This window comes from Toxotes jaculatrix, chromosome 3 (assembly GCF_017976425.1).
Source record: "Toxotes jaculatrix isolate fToxJac2 chromosome 3, fToxJac2.pri, whole genome shotgun sequence".
Lineage (NCBI taxonomy): Eukaryota > Metazoa > Chordata > Actinopteri > Toxotidae > Toxotes > Toxotes jaculatrix.
Window position 1 is genome coordinate 22,910,177 of NC_054396.1, and position 16,997 is coordinate 22,927,173.

Here is a 16,997-nt window from a genome sequence, read left to right on the forward strand (position 1 = left end):
ACCTAAGACTGGGGCAACACATCACGTTTCAGTACGATGACGCGAAGCATACAACCAAGACAAAACTGGAATGACTTCAGGACAAGTCTCTGACTGTCCTTGTGTGACCCAGCCAGTGCCCAAACTCATACCCTGTAGAACATCTGCAGAAAGACCTGAAGATAGATTAGTCCCATCCAGTCTGGCTGAGCTTGAGAAGATCCACCAGGAAGAATGGGATAAAATGCTTAAATCCAGGTGTGCAAAGCTTGAAGAGAAGCCTTGAGGCTGTAATTGCTTCTACAAAGTACTGAATTAAGAGTCTGTTTAACTCAATGTCATTCAAAAAATAAGAAAAGTCTCTGCCATTCTGATCGTTGCAAGAACCAGCGTAGCAAACAATGAACTAAATTTCATGGTAGGCTGTGCACATTTAAGCATCACTTTGCACTCTTGAAATTACACCTACTATAAACTACATTAAACAATGATGAGCAGGTCATTCAGGACACAACTTAACCACCTCAGTGTTTCAGCTTGGTAAATGCAAAATCGCTCCTCCCATGGATATCATACTTCAATTTGTGCGTGTCTTTTGTTGTGACAAACAAACTGGTGGCTATGGTGTGAGTAGTAATGAACAAAGAGAGAGAAATGTATCTGTACACAGAGCTCAGTGAAGAAATTTATTGCCAAGCTTCAAGGTATTGGTTCTTTGTCAAGGTAATTATACCTTGACAAACCCGGTTTTGTTTGAGACATTGGTAATAAATTTATTCGCTGGAGCCGAGCATGTAGTTATATTTTCCCTCCTTTTCTTTTTGTTGAAATCTATTCAGTGCATCAGCGCTACCATGACTAAAACCAAGATTAATTGCTTTCATATCTCTGGTGTTGGATCACAACTGCTGGGACATAGAAACACACACGGACACACACACATACACAGAATCAGAGCATCTTCATACTGCACACATTTTTATTCATGGTACACAGTGTTCCAGATCAAAACGAATCTGCGTGGATCCAATTGAGACCAGTCTAACTGACAGTGAGGCTTCAATACTGTGCCGCCGCCATACAGTATGCAGGTCCTCTCGGTTGGAACCAAATATCTCCACATGCTAAAGGAGAAAAAAAAATTAAAAGATCAAGAACCACACTCTGTTTTGTTAGCTGCATATAAACAGAGAGCACAAAGGCAAGTGTGTGTTTGCAATTTTGCATCTGCAGAACCACTTGCTAATGCACCCTAATGCTGAGACTGTGTGTCTTTCCATGTGCGTGCAAGTACATGGCTCTCCATGTTTATCATAACTGCATACAGATGATGTTGATAGGGCTTGTTCATCCCTTGAAGGAAACAGAGGCTCTATTTGCATCTGACATTAAAGTAGAAAGTGAGCGCGGCGGCTCATTACAAAGCCGACAGGAGGAGAAGCCGATGCATAATGTACCTCTGTGGACAGAAAACATCAGAGCAGTGAGGCTACCGCCTGCTCGCTCTTCTAACAGCATCAATTCTGCTTCCCCAATCACCTCTCTGTCTGACAGCTGCGATGAGAGGAGAGAGGCAGGGAGGGAGGGGAGGAATGGATACAGAAGAAATCGCACTATTGTTTGAATATGCAATCAGTTTGGCGGCTGCAATGACTGAGCAACATCATCTGAGCAGCGGAGAGTGAGTGGTTTTTTTTTATATCTATGAGTGGGTGAGATCCAAATCAGGAGTGAGAAAGGCAAAAAAGAGACAGAGAGAAGGAAAGAGGGACGGAGGGAGAGAGCAAGTGTGCAGCTTTGAGGCATTCCATCATCCACCAAACTCCTGCAGCTTCCCTGTTCCCTCCTCCTCCTCTTCCTCCCCCTTCTGGAGAGAGAGAGAGAGAGCAACAGAAAGAGGAAGAGCAAGGAAGAGAGAGAGAGAGGGAGAGCAACAGAGAGAGAGTGAGAGAGTCACGCTTACAAGCCAGCGGAGAAGAGACGTCAAGAGGAGGATCTACAAAGGGGGAAAAAAATCCTTCTCTCTCTTCTGCTGCCTCTCTTCGTGCGTCCTACGGGCAGCGAGGAGCGAAGAGGAGCAAGGAGGATCCGGCTGGCATATTTTCTGCGCTGCTTCCCCGCGATTTCTGTGGCTGTATCACAGTGCGTGGAACGCAGGGAGAGCTGCCGAGAGCCTGATCGGTGACCGCAGCTGAAGAAGAGTACCGTAGAGGAGCCGGGATGCTTAACAACCTGACCGACACAGAGGAGGGGGACGGGGGAGCGCAAAGCCAGGGTGAGTGATGGGATGTGTCATGCAGTCACACACACATGCACAAACACACACAAGCAGATATGCATAAACGGGGACATTCACATGGCAATGCAAGACACAGATTCTGTACATATGCAGATAAATAGAGGGAGGAGTAATTATGTGTGACAGAGAAATATCTCACAAAACACAAAACATACAGAATTTAGGTTTAGACACACAACCTGATGGCAGTGAGTGGTTATTGGAAGTTGGTGTGCGTGTTCTTGTGCGTGCATGTGTGTGTGTGCGCGTGTGTTTGTTACAGCATCGTACGGTGGTTGGCCTGCTTGCCTCCTCTGCTGCTGCTCTTACTGCAAGGCTGTTGTGACAGGAATAGTAATGGGCTCACTCCATACGATGGATGGTGAGCATAGGGGCATTACAGCTTTGTCTAGCACACGCACACGCACGCACTTGCAATAATACACACACAGGCACTCATTCACACACACACACACACACAACCATGCAATCACACACGTGCACACGTAGTATGTAGCATTTTCTGGTGCAACCATCCTACAGTTCATCCATTCTCCATGGCAATGTAAATACTCACTCCACATATGGCACTGTGTGGACAGGCGGTATGGGCATGTGGACACACACACACATACACACACACAATAATACAGACACATACAGTAATACACATACACACACATACACAGCCACTCACAATTACAGATACCAACCCAGCGTTGCCGCTAATCCCATCGCCCCCAGCTGTCAAAATCAGCCCTCCATCCAATCCCCATCGCTCAGCCCAGTCCTCAGTCTCAGCAGGCTCTCTGGAGAGAACCTGTAGGTCGCTGGTTTGTGCAGATCTGTGATGTGAGTGCTCTTATACCGGCTGTTCAGCAGCGAGCACATACTTTCTCAGGCCCCGGCAGAATTTGAACCTATTCTTCTAAGCACAAGTGACGAGCACTGCACATTTTTGAACAGTGTTAAGTCAAATGAATGCTCTTAAAGTCCCTGGTATCAGAGTCCCTGGTATCTCTCTCTCTCTCTTAAGGCCCAGCTCACTCCCTCACTGCCTTCTTTTTTTCCGTTTTGCTCTCTACATTTGTCTCAGCTTTTTTTTCCTTACTCTTTCATGTCTCCCATTCTGTGTTATGGCACAAATCTCCCTGTTGTTGTCAGTCTTGGGCTCTCAGGGATACACTGGAGAGACAGGTTGCGGATGAGAGAACAGTCACTATGCTGCTTCTCCTACCTGTGAGGGCTTAATGATAAAAATAGACCAGCGCTGGGAACATGAATATTTAACTTAATGCGGGCATCTCTTTTTTTTTTGTGGGGGGGGATTACAATGGTGCGCTGAGAGCATGGCCAGCAGTTGTAAGAGGTTGGCGGCGGGTTTGAAGCATGACCCCGTTTATAAGTGCAACGAATTGGAACCATCGAGGGCAGGTTACCAAGCGTGACTTAAAGCCACAAAACAGCGCATCCAGAAGTGTCATGCTAATATGATTACTTGAGCATTGCTGTCTCTGTGCTTGCTTCTACCTTTTGCCACTACCAAATTTACTGATTTACATATATGTGTAAACACCCATGTGTGTAGAATGGTGTTTTAAAGTTGGCACACATGCTGAAAGGTGTGCGTAGCTTTAAGTCATCACCTCTCCAGCTGTCCCTTTTTATCTGTTCCAAGGGAATGCATAGATTTAACCCATGCATGTAATGTGCACAGAGCCATGTTGGGACACTCAGAGAGGTGGATAAGTGCCCCCCCCAACCCCCCCCCCCCCCTCCCTCCCCCCACCGCCTCCTCCCCCCACCGCCTCCTCCCAGCACATCTCTCAGGCTCTCTATATTTCTCTCCCTGTGTCACTCTCTCCCTATCTCTGTCTTTTTGTCACTGTGCAGTAGCAGCATCTATCAGGATAGGACCTCATTTACACACTCACACACATACTCACATAAACACACACACACACACACACACATCCAACCCCCATCCCTTTCATCTGAATCACAGCTCTGCTAAGCTAGCCGTGCAACAACCTGAATAACTCTGTTTAGTCATCAGTACTATGCAGGGCAGCTCCAGATAGGGAGGGCTTTTCGCCTCTTTACAGTAGGAATGTCAAAGGCTGTCGCTGTCCGCTGTTCCCCGGTGCTGAAAGCGGCTCCCCCCTCTCTGCTGCCTGACTCCAGTACTATGTATATCCAGGAGCTCAGGGCTGCCTCGCGCTGTCCAAGGTGCTGATTTATAGCTTTCATTACATGGCTGGGTTACAGCCCGGGAGAGGACAGCACAGGGAGTTACATACAACATCAGGGTGGAGGGGGGCGGGGGGTGTTTGTTTGTAGGGGTGTATTTTTGCACTGTGCACCTTATAAGCATGCAAAGATGAAAGGGATAATTCTCAGGGAAAAAAAAAAGTTGTTAAGAAACTAATAGAGAGGTGGATGCATGTTGAATCACTCTCAGATTTACATATTCATAAGTTGTCATGTTGCTCTCCCACCACATTGTTAATTATCTGCAGATTTTTCCTCTTTGGAGCAGTGGAGAGGTGGAGTGTCAGCAGTGGAAGGAGGTGGGATGCAATCAAGAGTTGAAGGAAAGGTGAAGTTTTAGTGATCCATTGGCAGCACAGAAAGGGTTTAATGGCAGAGCATGTCTTGTTTTTGAAGCACAAGAGGGAAGCTGTTGCTGTCTGAAAGATGGAGTGATGCAGAGAGACGGATGGCAAAAGGTGGAGGGGGTTGAGGAGCTGTTCATTTCCTTCCTGGCAGGTGTAGAATGATGTTGTGGTATGCTGTGTTTTGGAGTTGTTTTTTTTTTTTGTTTTTTTTAGCTCACATTGAGATGAAAGAGTCAGGGTTTATTTTTTGCTTCATGTAAGGCTTTGATTGTCATCATTACAACGATAAGCCACAGTGTAAATGATGTTTGCTCGGACAGTCAGAGCACTCATTGTTTATGGCGCACTATTAAGAGGAGCTGTGAATGTTCAACTGCCTGGGCTCTTGTTAGCAAGCAGAAGCGATTTCATGCTACTTCTCCAAATGTTTGTTACTGCAATTTTTCAATTATGTATTCATTCACTCATTAATGTGTCAGTTCAGTTTATTCGCTCTGGTTTAATGAGTGAGTAGTTTTTTGGTACGTGTGCGTAATTGAATATTGCTTGTGAGTTCTGCCTGGACACAGTCTGAGGTTCAGCAGGTCAGCTGACAACTGATAGCCAGCTCACTCTGGACAGATCACACTCTGGAGGCTTATTTAGAAAACATTATAAACGTTATTGCTTCTGTTAGATAAGATAGATTTTATTGATCCCATGCAGAGAAATTGAAGTGTCACAGCAGCGTACAATAACAGATAAATTGTATAGATAATAAACTTTAAAAGCTTAGAATACTGTATGCATTTTTTATTATACAAAAAATTAATAAAGGCACTAAATACTGTATACACCAACATAAATAGTAACTAAAGGGGTTGTGAGACAAAAGTACAACTCAAGGAAATGACTGAGGAGACAGTTATTGAAGTTGCGATAAATATTTCTAGTTGTAATCCTTGAGCGACCGCTGTATCTGTTTACAGTGCAGCCAAACAAACGGATTTTGTCATAATAACTGCAACAATAATTGCAGCTGATTTCAAATGACTGGAACAAGGAATATTTGGGTTTGTATTATCATTAACCTAATAGCTCTGATATGTCAAAATGTGAAGTGAGGCTGATGTCGTTGAGATAAAATTATAAACAGTAATGATAGAAACCAAACATGCATCATCTTCTGTGTATCCCCTGTGCACGTGAGGGTAATTTGAATACAGTTTGTGACTGACAGACTCTGCTGCTAGCAACGAAGACTAATATTATAGAGAGGATATAACAGGATTTGAATACATTGAACGGCTAATGCTAAAATAAGGGAAGATCAAAAACAAGGTTTTATTTCATGAAAATCTTAAGGATTATACCTTCAGATACAAAGATTGTACTTGAAAGTTTGAGTGGCTGCTTTTTAATTACTTCACTTCAGCTTCCGTCAGATTCAGATGTAATCAGCATCCACCCATGGAGAGCTTTACCGTGTTCCTTGTTTATGTATTTATGACTGGATTTCACACAGGAGGAAGCAACCTGAAGGCAATGGCCTCCATGTTAGTGCACTGACAGTACATGCACTGAATGGGTAACATTTGTCACATGCATGATACTAAACTGATTTTAGAGATACTGGTTTTAAAAACATTAAACCGTTCACGTTACTCCATCTACAGTATCACCCATACATAGAGCTGGAATGATTAGTCGAGTAATTGATCAGTCAATTTACAGAAAATGAATCTGCAGCTGCTTCAATAATTAGTTTTAGATAATTTTCAAGTAAAAATGCAACATATTGTCCGGAATTTATGCTTTTCTATGATAGTAAACTTAATATCATTGGGATTTAGAGCATTTGGTCAAATGAGCAACATGCAACGTTAACAACAACCAGGGGAAATTATAGCTGGTATATTTCACTGTTTTCTTACATTTTATATACAAAACAGAGTATAACAGTTAACAGTATAGATTAATCAAGAAAATAGATCATTATTATTATTCGACCTCTAGCCGTCTGTCCATCCATCTATGCATCATCCATCTCCTCTCTCCAGCCAGTCCGTACTCTTGGTCAGGGCTGTGGAAAGGGTTGTAATGATGTTTTAGTTATGGCTGACTGCATAATACTGCAAAATGCTCCCCAGGGCCCTCTCCTAGGGAAGCAGTTGTTGTGCATGCTCAACGTCATTATTCTCTGTCTACCCTCTCTGCAACTTATCTACTGTGAATGGAGAAAGAGAGAGAGAGAGGGGGAGCAGAAATGCTCACTAAGTGAGAGAGATTGCTGGCTAATACAGAACCACAGGCACTTGTTACTTGGCAAGGTAGCTCTCTGGCTGCACAAAAAAAAAAAAAAAAAGCATTTTCAGTAGCTTAGCACTTAAGTGTATCATCTCCACATGAGTAGACAGACACATAGGCCTATTGTAGCCTACGTTATGGTGTTGTTTAGGTTACATTCAATACTTTATTGCCATGTCAACCATATTAATTATGAAGCAGGACGGTGCCGTACATTGCAATCCTCATTAGACACTCCAGTGTCTTTGAGGGGAGAAACTCCGTACTGTGCAAAATACTGTTGACTAGTTTAGTATTGCAGAAATTTACAGCCACTGTTTTGCCTGTGTTAGCTCTTTCCAGCCATTCCCCCTCAGTTCTTTACATTTTTTGCTTGATTTCTCACCTGATACCATGCTCATTAAAATCACCTGCTTGAGAGTCAGTGGTATTTTTCAGCAGTGTACCAGCCACCATCATATAAATGGCTCCAAATATAGATTCTAATTATGTATCACTTAATTGAATTTAATAAAGGTACGTATTAATGAAACATGGATACAATGGCTTATATAAGGATGGGGCTGATGAATGGATTTTCTTGCTAATTAGAGTATCAGTAGTGGGTGTCCAGATATAATGGATGGGTATTCATTCATGGGTTTGTCAATTAAAAAGCAGGAGAGTATAATCAGCGGTGAAGGGCTCTGCTTCCCCAAAGCTTGCTGTTGACTCATACTGTTCTGATGGGAAGCTCAGACAAAAGCACGTACAAACTGGGGGCTTATGTACGGAAACACACACATACAAAATTTAAGAGACCACCATTAGTCATACATGTTCTACTTCACTACACGTTTTCCTTCCTTTTCTAAAAACTATTTATTTAGCATTTCACTGCCATCAACTTTGGTTGTGTCTAAGTATTTTACTATACATGTACAATTTACAATTCAAAAAAAAAGTGATTTCATTGCTTTTGGTTGGGTTTCAGAATCAAAGAAAGAACATTTCATTCTGCCAATTGGAAAATACAAATACAATTATTGCATGATTTATATTCACTAAATGAATTTAATTGTTATTATACAGCAAAACCCTGTTATATACACCAATCCCTGTTCGGCTACAAAACCAGTGGTTGGAAAATGCAGGCACCAAGGTTTTCTGAGGTAAACGATTTCGAATGGATGAATGGTCTCGGAGAGAAATAAATGGCTGGTTTTATGGAGGGAAGGAGGAGATCAGTGGAAGTGAAGGAAAGAGATGAATCATGCCAAAAGAAGCTCGACCAAGCTGAAGACAGAGACCTTCATCTTCTGTCCCCAATTTCATAAAAATGTACTGAAAATTGTTTCCTTTGTGGTTGTCACTGCATTATTACCACTGTAGGAAATAACTGTTCAAGTCTAAATATTTCATTTAATTTTAATACATAAACATAACGTGAGATTATTTTTTATTGAGGCAGATTGTGATTAGGAAAAACAATATACATACATACATTTATATTTATATTTATTTATTTTATTTTTATTTTTATTTTTTTAAATTTGATGTAGCTCTCTAACAAGCTTTTAGCTGCTTATTTGGGAGGGTTACTTCATGTATTGTTAGTCACTTTTCTGTTAAAAGGGAGACAAATTTGTCCTTATCTGAAACACATGCTTGAGTTATGGGCATTCATTTTTCATGGGTGAAACAACTGCTCTCTCCAGATTGTCAAAAGACATGCTGGGAAATGTAGGAAATCATTAGAACATGTAGAAGAGGCAGAGATGAGACAGACTGAGGTGAAGTGGATGCACAGAAAAGTAGATTACAACATCAATACACAGCTCTTTTGAATACATACCATATACTACAGTATTACAAGCTGTTGATTTAACACTTTATCTGAAGGAGGAATTTTCCTTTAATGGTCTTAAAGATGCGACTTTGTCCTGAATATTTGCAGTTTTCTCATCAAAAGGAATCCGTTGGTTCAGGTGCACCGCTGTGTGTGTGTGAATCTGCACACAGCAGATAAAGTAAATCAAAAGCAGACAGCACACGCTCTACATCAGCAGGGGAGTGACACATCCTCACTTTCCTCCGGTTCGTTATTGAAGAGACCTAAGTCCTTGATGAGTCTCTCAATTTCCACCCTATCTGGCATTACTGCGAACTGACCTGTGCCAGGAGATGGGACCATAATGAAAAGCCACATATTGATTTGCGCTCACTCATATACCTGTTTACAGTGGTTTCGCTGGTGTGTGGTTGACACCAGCCTCAGAACTGTGATACCCACCTGGCCCGGCAGCACAACAGTCAGCCGTTGCATTGACTCTATACACAAAGACTTCTCCCTCTGTTCTGTCACTTGAGACAAAATAAAAGCCAGATAACCCCTGTTACTACATTTCTATGTGTGTGTGTGTGTGTGTGTGTGTGTTTGTGTACATGGATTTGTACGTGCATGTGTGTATGTCAGAGCCTGGCTTCATCCCATTTTATCAAGCTGTTTTCATTTGGCTCAAGAGAGAAAAATAACCAAGTAGGTAATGTGGATTGCCATGGTTACAGTCTGGGCTGTTGGAAATGATCCATATATTTGCTAAATATGAAACCTTTACACTGAGGTTAAACATGACAAACAAAATGCAGCACAAACTGCTTCTCTCCTGCCATTCATCGGTTTCTGCAAGTAAACTGCAGCTGGGGTACAGTCACTTTCGTATAGATTCTACAGAATTTCAGTTGGGGAATTTCCCTGGTGGATAAATCATTAGCATTTCATAAAGCGCAGAGAGAAGTCACGTTTCTCTCTTTCCGAGCTCACACGTTACCTCTGCGTCACGGCACACTCTCCATCTCTCGCTCCGTCTCTGAAGAAGGCTATACAATTCTCTCAGCTCTGTCTTTAATTGCCAAGGTAACCACCAGCCAACTGAAAAACTGTTTTTTTTTTCTTTTTTCTTTTCATCTTAAAGGGAAGTTGTTATACAGTATGGGCATGCCATCACGTGTGTACTTGGCCCTGATTATGTGTGTGGATATTGTGATATTCATGAATATGTGTGCGACTTTTTTTAATGTGTGTGCATGCTTATATTGGCTAAACAAGTAAAAGTGGCTCTTATTGGTTGGATTTACTAGAGAAAACTGGTGGGGCTAGGCGCTTTATACTGTGTGTAGATTCATGACTAAAACTATGTCCACACAGAGACAGAAATATGCATTCAAATTTTTTTCTTCAGATTTATAAAAGCGCACATACGCCTGACTCTGTTTTATAAATCTTTGTAGAACTGGGTGCACATACACAAGGCTCATTTCCACTCCCACATTTTACCATAAGTGGATGTAGAAATGCCTTTAAACATCCTTTTGCATAGCGATACGTCTATCAGCTCCACCACTCGATAGACCTGTCAGTGTGAACAATGGCAAAGAAGAAATGCAGTTTTACTGATTGTGTTGCATCGGCGTTGTTCTCCAACAGCATCAGAATAGCAGTTGCAACACACAACATTTATAGTGCCCATGACAACAACATATCACATGTATCTGTGAACCATCAAGTCTTTCTTAATTATGCTCATTTTAAGCAGACTTTACAAAGGCTACTTACAATTTGAGGAAAAAGCTAATAGACCACTGACAGGTAAATGATGCTGTAATGTGAATGAAAAGGAATGATGAAGTTCATCACTCATGAGCTGTTAAGCTTATAACTGAGCCTTTTATTGAAATTTTACAGATTGCTGTGTGCATTTGAAAAATAATAACACAGTCAGGTAAATTGGCAAAAAATCTAAACAAACAATGTTCTACTGTGAAAATATGTCTCATTTTATTTTTAATCAGCTCCTTATTTCACTCACAGCTGAGCCTAGAGAACTGTCTTAAGCCTCACCACACATTCCTCTTTTATAAATACCAGTGTTTGTGTGGAGAATGGTGAATGCATATATTTTGGGCATACGTGTTGTTTATACATCTGGCCCCTGGTGAAGTCAGCCAGCAGCAGTGGAGAAACTCATTATTGAATGAGGGGTGGAGCAATGTGGACATACACTTTCAGCTGTGGAAACCCCAGTGTATTTGTGTGTGCGTGTGCGTGTGGGAGGATCCTCTGTTGTACAGCATGGCATTGTGGGATTGCTGTATCTTTAAACTAGAAAGCAGCTTAATTGGTGGGTATGAGTGGGCAGAGGGACTGTGAGGCGACTGTGAGGCCAGTGATAGAGGTTTCTGTAGAACCAAGAAACAGCGCCTGGCTGCCTTGGATGAAAATCAAACACACAGCCTTGTAATTGGACATGGGGAGTGAGGTAGGGGAGGGGCACGGAGGGGGATCAATCCCTCACAGTCTGCTTCATTGCCAGGACTCTCATTCTGGCCAGCAGTACACCGGTGGACTCACCATACACACACACATACACGGAGTACATAATATTTGGGATGCACTGGAATTGCTAATGAGGCAGATGGGCACGACACCAACATCATGCTTTTGCATAAGAACTTCAGTGCGCAGATTGAAGTTCAGATCATGAATGTTGATGCAGCTTATATGATGAAAAAAAAATTACCGATACAGTGTAGTGAACAACTTTAAGTAATGAGGCAGTAGGAACACATGGAAAGGCAGGGACACACTGGAAGGAAAATAAAAGCAAATTCAAATGTTTCTCTTTCCCCTTCATCAGATTCTCTCCATTAACGCTGGGTTTTTCTCATCAGCGAAGAACTAAACATCTGTTTATTTTGACTTGATGTTGGTCATGTCCACTCCAAAATATTAGACAGTAAAATAAGAACTTTATAGACTTTTAATATTAACAAAGTAAAACAGACCCAGGTATCCAGCAGGAGATATGATGATACATACCATTAGGGCTATCGATAATTATCAATTAAACTATCTGTTATTTTTATTGATTAATCAAGCATTGTAAAAAGTGTTCTGTTTTGATCAATAAGGACAGCATAATAATTAGTTATGAATGAATTAAAACTACAGTATATTGACAGAATTTAGTTGGTCATAATAGCTGCACATGTGTCTGCACTCTGCCTTTTATAAAGACTATATAGACTTTGATTTATCAGTTTTAGCTTACTGCCTGTTAACCACTGCTATCAAAATTGATAGGGATGTTTCCACTGATGAAAATTAATATCTCACTGACACAGTGCCTCTCATTCATTGCCACAACCTGCTGTCCAGATGCCATTGTCCTATAAAGGCCGACAATGATTATAAATCTTCCCATTTGTGTGATTGACCACACTGAAGCCCAATGGTCCGTTTGTAATCCTGGCTTTAATAGTGAAATGGCCAGAACTGGTGATGAAGTTTTAGCTTTTGCTGTCTTTCCAGTCTTCCTGTTAGTTCTCGGCCATTAGTGCTCCCAGAACATCATTAGAGGATATTAAGTTTTTCCCTTTTTATTTATTTATTTATTTGTTTATTTATTTATTTATTTAATTTTTTTTATTTAATATCTATTCCAAGGCTTATAATGCAGAGAGCAGTGGTCTGCCTTGCTTGTATTGTTTTTCACTTCATCTTAAACATCCACGGGGCAATTTGAGGCCTGTTTTTTCAAGAGACACCAAGATCTTCTTCATTGCATGCCAAAAAGTGAAATTCAGATTTTATATGTTGTTGAACAGGTATATAATCCCAATATTAACTCATATTTATAGTCAAATAAACTGTTACATTAGTTAATAACATACCCCTTTATCCTTTCTCCCCTTCACACATTGCTTGAAGTGACAGATAAATCTACAAGGGCATTACTGGATTAGGGCCATTATGACCGGGACACAAAGAGCAACACTGTAATGTGAACATTTTCAATGGCAGGGCTATCAGTGGAGTTGTTTGGGAAAATAGTCATACACACACACAAAACAACCTGATTACTTATTATCAACCAAATTGTCCAATATGTTAGGTGCAGTATGTCCCCATACAGCTGTTTGATGTATTCACAATTGTAGCATGTATCCACAGAGTCTTTCATGCCATAGTTTCATTTGATGACAGTGTCTTTTGTGAGGGATCAAACAGACATAACAGGGAAGAAAGACAAGGACAGATAGACATGGATAGGTAGACAGATTGTGATTGATAATTGTGTTTGTGGCTATTAGCCTCTGTGATTATTGCCTGAACTTAACACACACACACACACCACACACACACACACACACTGTATTATACCAGAGATGTCAAAGAGATGGTAGCATGAATGCACAAATAGTTCAGCGTCGTGCATATGATTTAAGTTCATTTAATAATTGACGATACTTATAACTACTTACATTCATATTTCAGGTGCATCTTTAATCATTTTACATAATTTTATCTCCTGCTCTCACAGGAAGCAATCAGATGCCACTCACACGCCCCACAGCAGCCACTCTATGCCATCTTACTCAATCATTACCTTTCAGCCCACCACTTAAACACAGCCCAGCTAAGTGGACGTATAGATGTAAAGTATAATCTCACAATCAAATATTTATGCCTCTGGGTATGAATTTCATGCACCAGTCCCCAGAGTATAGTGTCGCCTTTGGCTAGGCCGACCACTTAGCTCGCAGTGCTACAACACCTCACTATGACGCTCTCTCTGTCTCTCTCTCTCTCTCTCTGTCTCTCTCTTTCTCTTTGACAACAGCTTAGTTGACATGTCTGCATAACTCTCAGTCAGGCGAGTGTCTGGGGCTGATATGCCTTTATGAATAGTATTTCCCATTTTGCCACGGCCCAGAGAGCCTATCAGCATCCTCAGCAAATGGAAATAAACCATCTGTCAGTCGGGCCCCTCCACAGGCGGCGGAGAGACGTGCCACTTGCCCCATGTCCCATCTCGATCCTCAATAGGAGCCCATTTAGCTATTGTCACACAGGAAATGGAGCAACTTAACTGGAGAGCTCTGGGATTGGTGTTGTATGTGCCGCAGCGTAAATACAGAGGATTTCTCAAGGCGCTCTCAGTGTTTGATGTTTTATGTTCAGCAAGCAGGATTAGAGGATGTTCTGTTTCCATGAATCCCCAGTTTACAGAAGTTTTATTAATTTTTGGGTCTTGACAAGATGATATTTTACTGTTTGACTGTTTCCCCCTTTGGACCTTTGATTTACATTTATTAGTTGACGCTTCAAATCTTCAGTTAAGGACTTTCATACTTTTAGGTAAAAATTCTTTAAAGGTGCACTAACGATGATGATAATATGTTAATGTTGTGTTCACAGCTTGTTGTGCTGCACCCAAAGCCACCTAAGGAAATCAATTATGGTTGTGTTTAGCTGCTTTTTAGTGGAAAGTTTGATGAAAATCTATACCTACAAACAAAAATTACATCCATGAGTGAATGAATTTATGAGGATATTTGTTTGACATGCATTAGGAATCACAAACACCATCAGTACAAACATATGAAAATGTTTATTGGATCATTGTGCTGACTTGGCTGTGTCTGTCAGTTAGATGTTTGATGAAATTGGGAGCTAAAGAGATTTTGTGCACATAACAATGTAACATGATTTGTCTGTGCCTCTCCACACTCAACAGCCCTCTTGATGGGCACAAAGAAGTTTGGAAATGTTAGAAATAAACCTCATATTTCATCACACTGCTTTTTTTTTTTTAATTCCAATGAAAGACTACAACAGATCTGTCTGTTGAAGATGTGTTTCTGTGCTGTTCTTATTTGTTCTTCAAGATTGATTTGAATAGATGTTGCCATTTCTTGTAGATGTACATGTTGCACTATTCAGATGATGGTAGGGACATGTTCCACCATTTTAACTCCCCGAATGCATTATTCTGGTCTTATGGCCTTTATGGTTTTATTATTCAATAATGCATCTTCAGACTTGTGCTAAGGGACATAAAAGCCCCCAGCTTACAAAAATAGAAGCCCTTATGTTCTCCTATTTTACCTTATAATTCATGATCCATCAGCTGAAGGTTTTCATGTAGCCCCATATATTCTTTGAATGCTTAAAACAAAAAGCCCTCACCAGTGGTGCTTTTGATTTTATATTTTTTTCATTTCTCAGGGGCTGTCAAGTCAAGTCTTTGCCCTCAGAGCTCAGTCCATGTGCTCCGTGCTCCATGTCTGTCTCTAAGAAAGAGATTTCTACATGTATGCTTGAATCTGTGAGAGTGAGAGCTTTCTGTGACCTCCATCCAGTAATCCCTGGACCTCTACTTACACAGTGCTGATCCCTCCTCATTTGCCATGTATCGTCTTCTTCCTTCCCCACCCTGTCATCTTTGTCCATGATGTCTAGATTATTAAGCCCAACACATCCTAATCCCCTCATCCTCCTATTCCACAGCTGCCTCCCCGATTGGTCATCAGACCGCTAGTTTTTTAGCTTAGCGCACCCAGGACCTTGGCTCAGCAGCTCTTTATCACAGCTGGGCCTAGCCTCAAGACCTCTGTGCTGCCCAGTCAACTAAGAATAATTGCAATTTTAGTTCTTTTGGGTTGCTAATTATTGTGCTGTGTTAACAAAAAATAATTTGTTCATCCTTGTGAGGTTGGTTTGTGCTCCATTTACACTAAAGCAGTGAGCAACTCTTTGAGTTTGAAATAATTCTTCCTTCTTCCCTTTTTTACCCCATGTCTTAATCATCTACTCTCATTCTCCACCTTTTTCTTTCCCGTGTCCCAGGCGTGAGTTGGACTCCTCTTGGACGTGATCACTGCAGCTTGTCACACATTCACTTAATTTCATTATCGTTGGTGGTGCAGAGGGAGAGAGCGAGGGAGCCTTTGATATTTGGGAGGCACAATGTGCGGGGAGGAAGAAACAGAGGGGCTCATGGGATGGGGGGGCTGCCATCACTGCTCAGGCACATCAAAGGATTCCTCAGCAGATGTCTCTAAACAAGATGGCTGCCAGGTCAGCTTAGTCAATTACCTTAGTAATAAGAACAGGTTGGTGTTTATGCGGCATGCTCGGGTCCGTGCACTGCTTTGTGGCTTTTTTTTATGCAGCAGGCACTTGTTTTTTCCAATCTTTGAACTCACCCTGAGCTTTTTAAATCAGAGCGAGGCATTTTATTTATATGGGTTGAAGTGTCTTTTGATCACACAGAAGGAAGTGAAGAGATGACTATTTGTTGTAAGGGGCCAGTGAATTAGTGACTTCCCCCTGCTTTCACCCTTCAGACAGACAAATGGAAAAAAACAGAGTCAAAAAAGCATGCCAGTGGCTTTGTTACTTTGCCTCTATGGCAGCTGTCACCCTCTGTTTCAGAGGAGGAAGCAACAGGGAATAATAATCTGTGTTTGGTATGTTTTGGGCCTGAAGGCCTGACAGGACTAATGGTACGTGGGTGGCCAAACCAAGTCTGACTGTATGAGGCCATCAGATTCATGTTGGGGATTTTAGTGCAGGAGGCCATACGTTAACACTTTCGTACTGAGGTGACAGTCCGCTAACTGGTGAGTCTACGAACATATACTTGTTCATTAAGGAGCCCACAGACTCGGTCATTACTGCAGCCTCACTGCTTATGCTTATGTGGCTGCTTCTCTTTCAACTCATAAATATGGACACAGATGGCATCAAACAAAATGTTACGCAAACATCTCTGCAGCCTCCAGGGTTACTAAATCTAAATGTTTGACTTCTTGTAGGCCCCCAAATCATTCAAGGCTCATTTACTGAAAACAGCCTCTCTAAGCCAGGTGCATCCAGAGTCTGTTTTATCCCAAGAATAGACTATTGTTACTATTAGTATTAGTGTAAGTATTATCCGTCCTACAGATACATCATGCCGCAGTGAGAATATTTTTCCAAGCCTGACTGCTGCTGTAGCAACCAGCAGTGT

General features: G+C 41.5%; 1 protein-coding gene across 4 annotated transcripts in view; it reads left to right on the forward strand.

The window, feature by feature from the left end:
* The window catches only part of slc12a5a (solute carrier family 12 member 5a), a 151,333-nt gene that overhangs the window by 44,431 nt on the left and 89,905 nt on the right, over positions 1 to 16,997 (forward strand). Inside the window, exon 1 of one of the 4 annotated variants that reach the window (XM_041032933.1) lies at positions 2,200 to 2,254. The exons of the other annotated variants lie outside the window; for them this stretch is intronic. Within the exon in view, the coding sequence (XP_040888867.1) occupies positions 2,200 to 2,254 (55 nt within the window). Of the gene's footprint in view, positions 1 to 2,199; positions 2,255 to 16,997 lie in introns of those variants that run through there. 4 annotated transcript variants of the gene reach the window in all.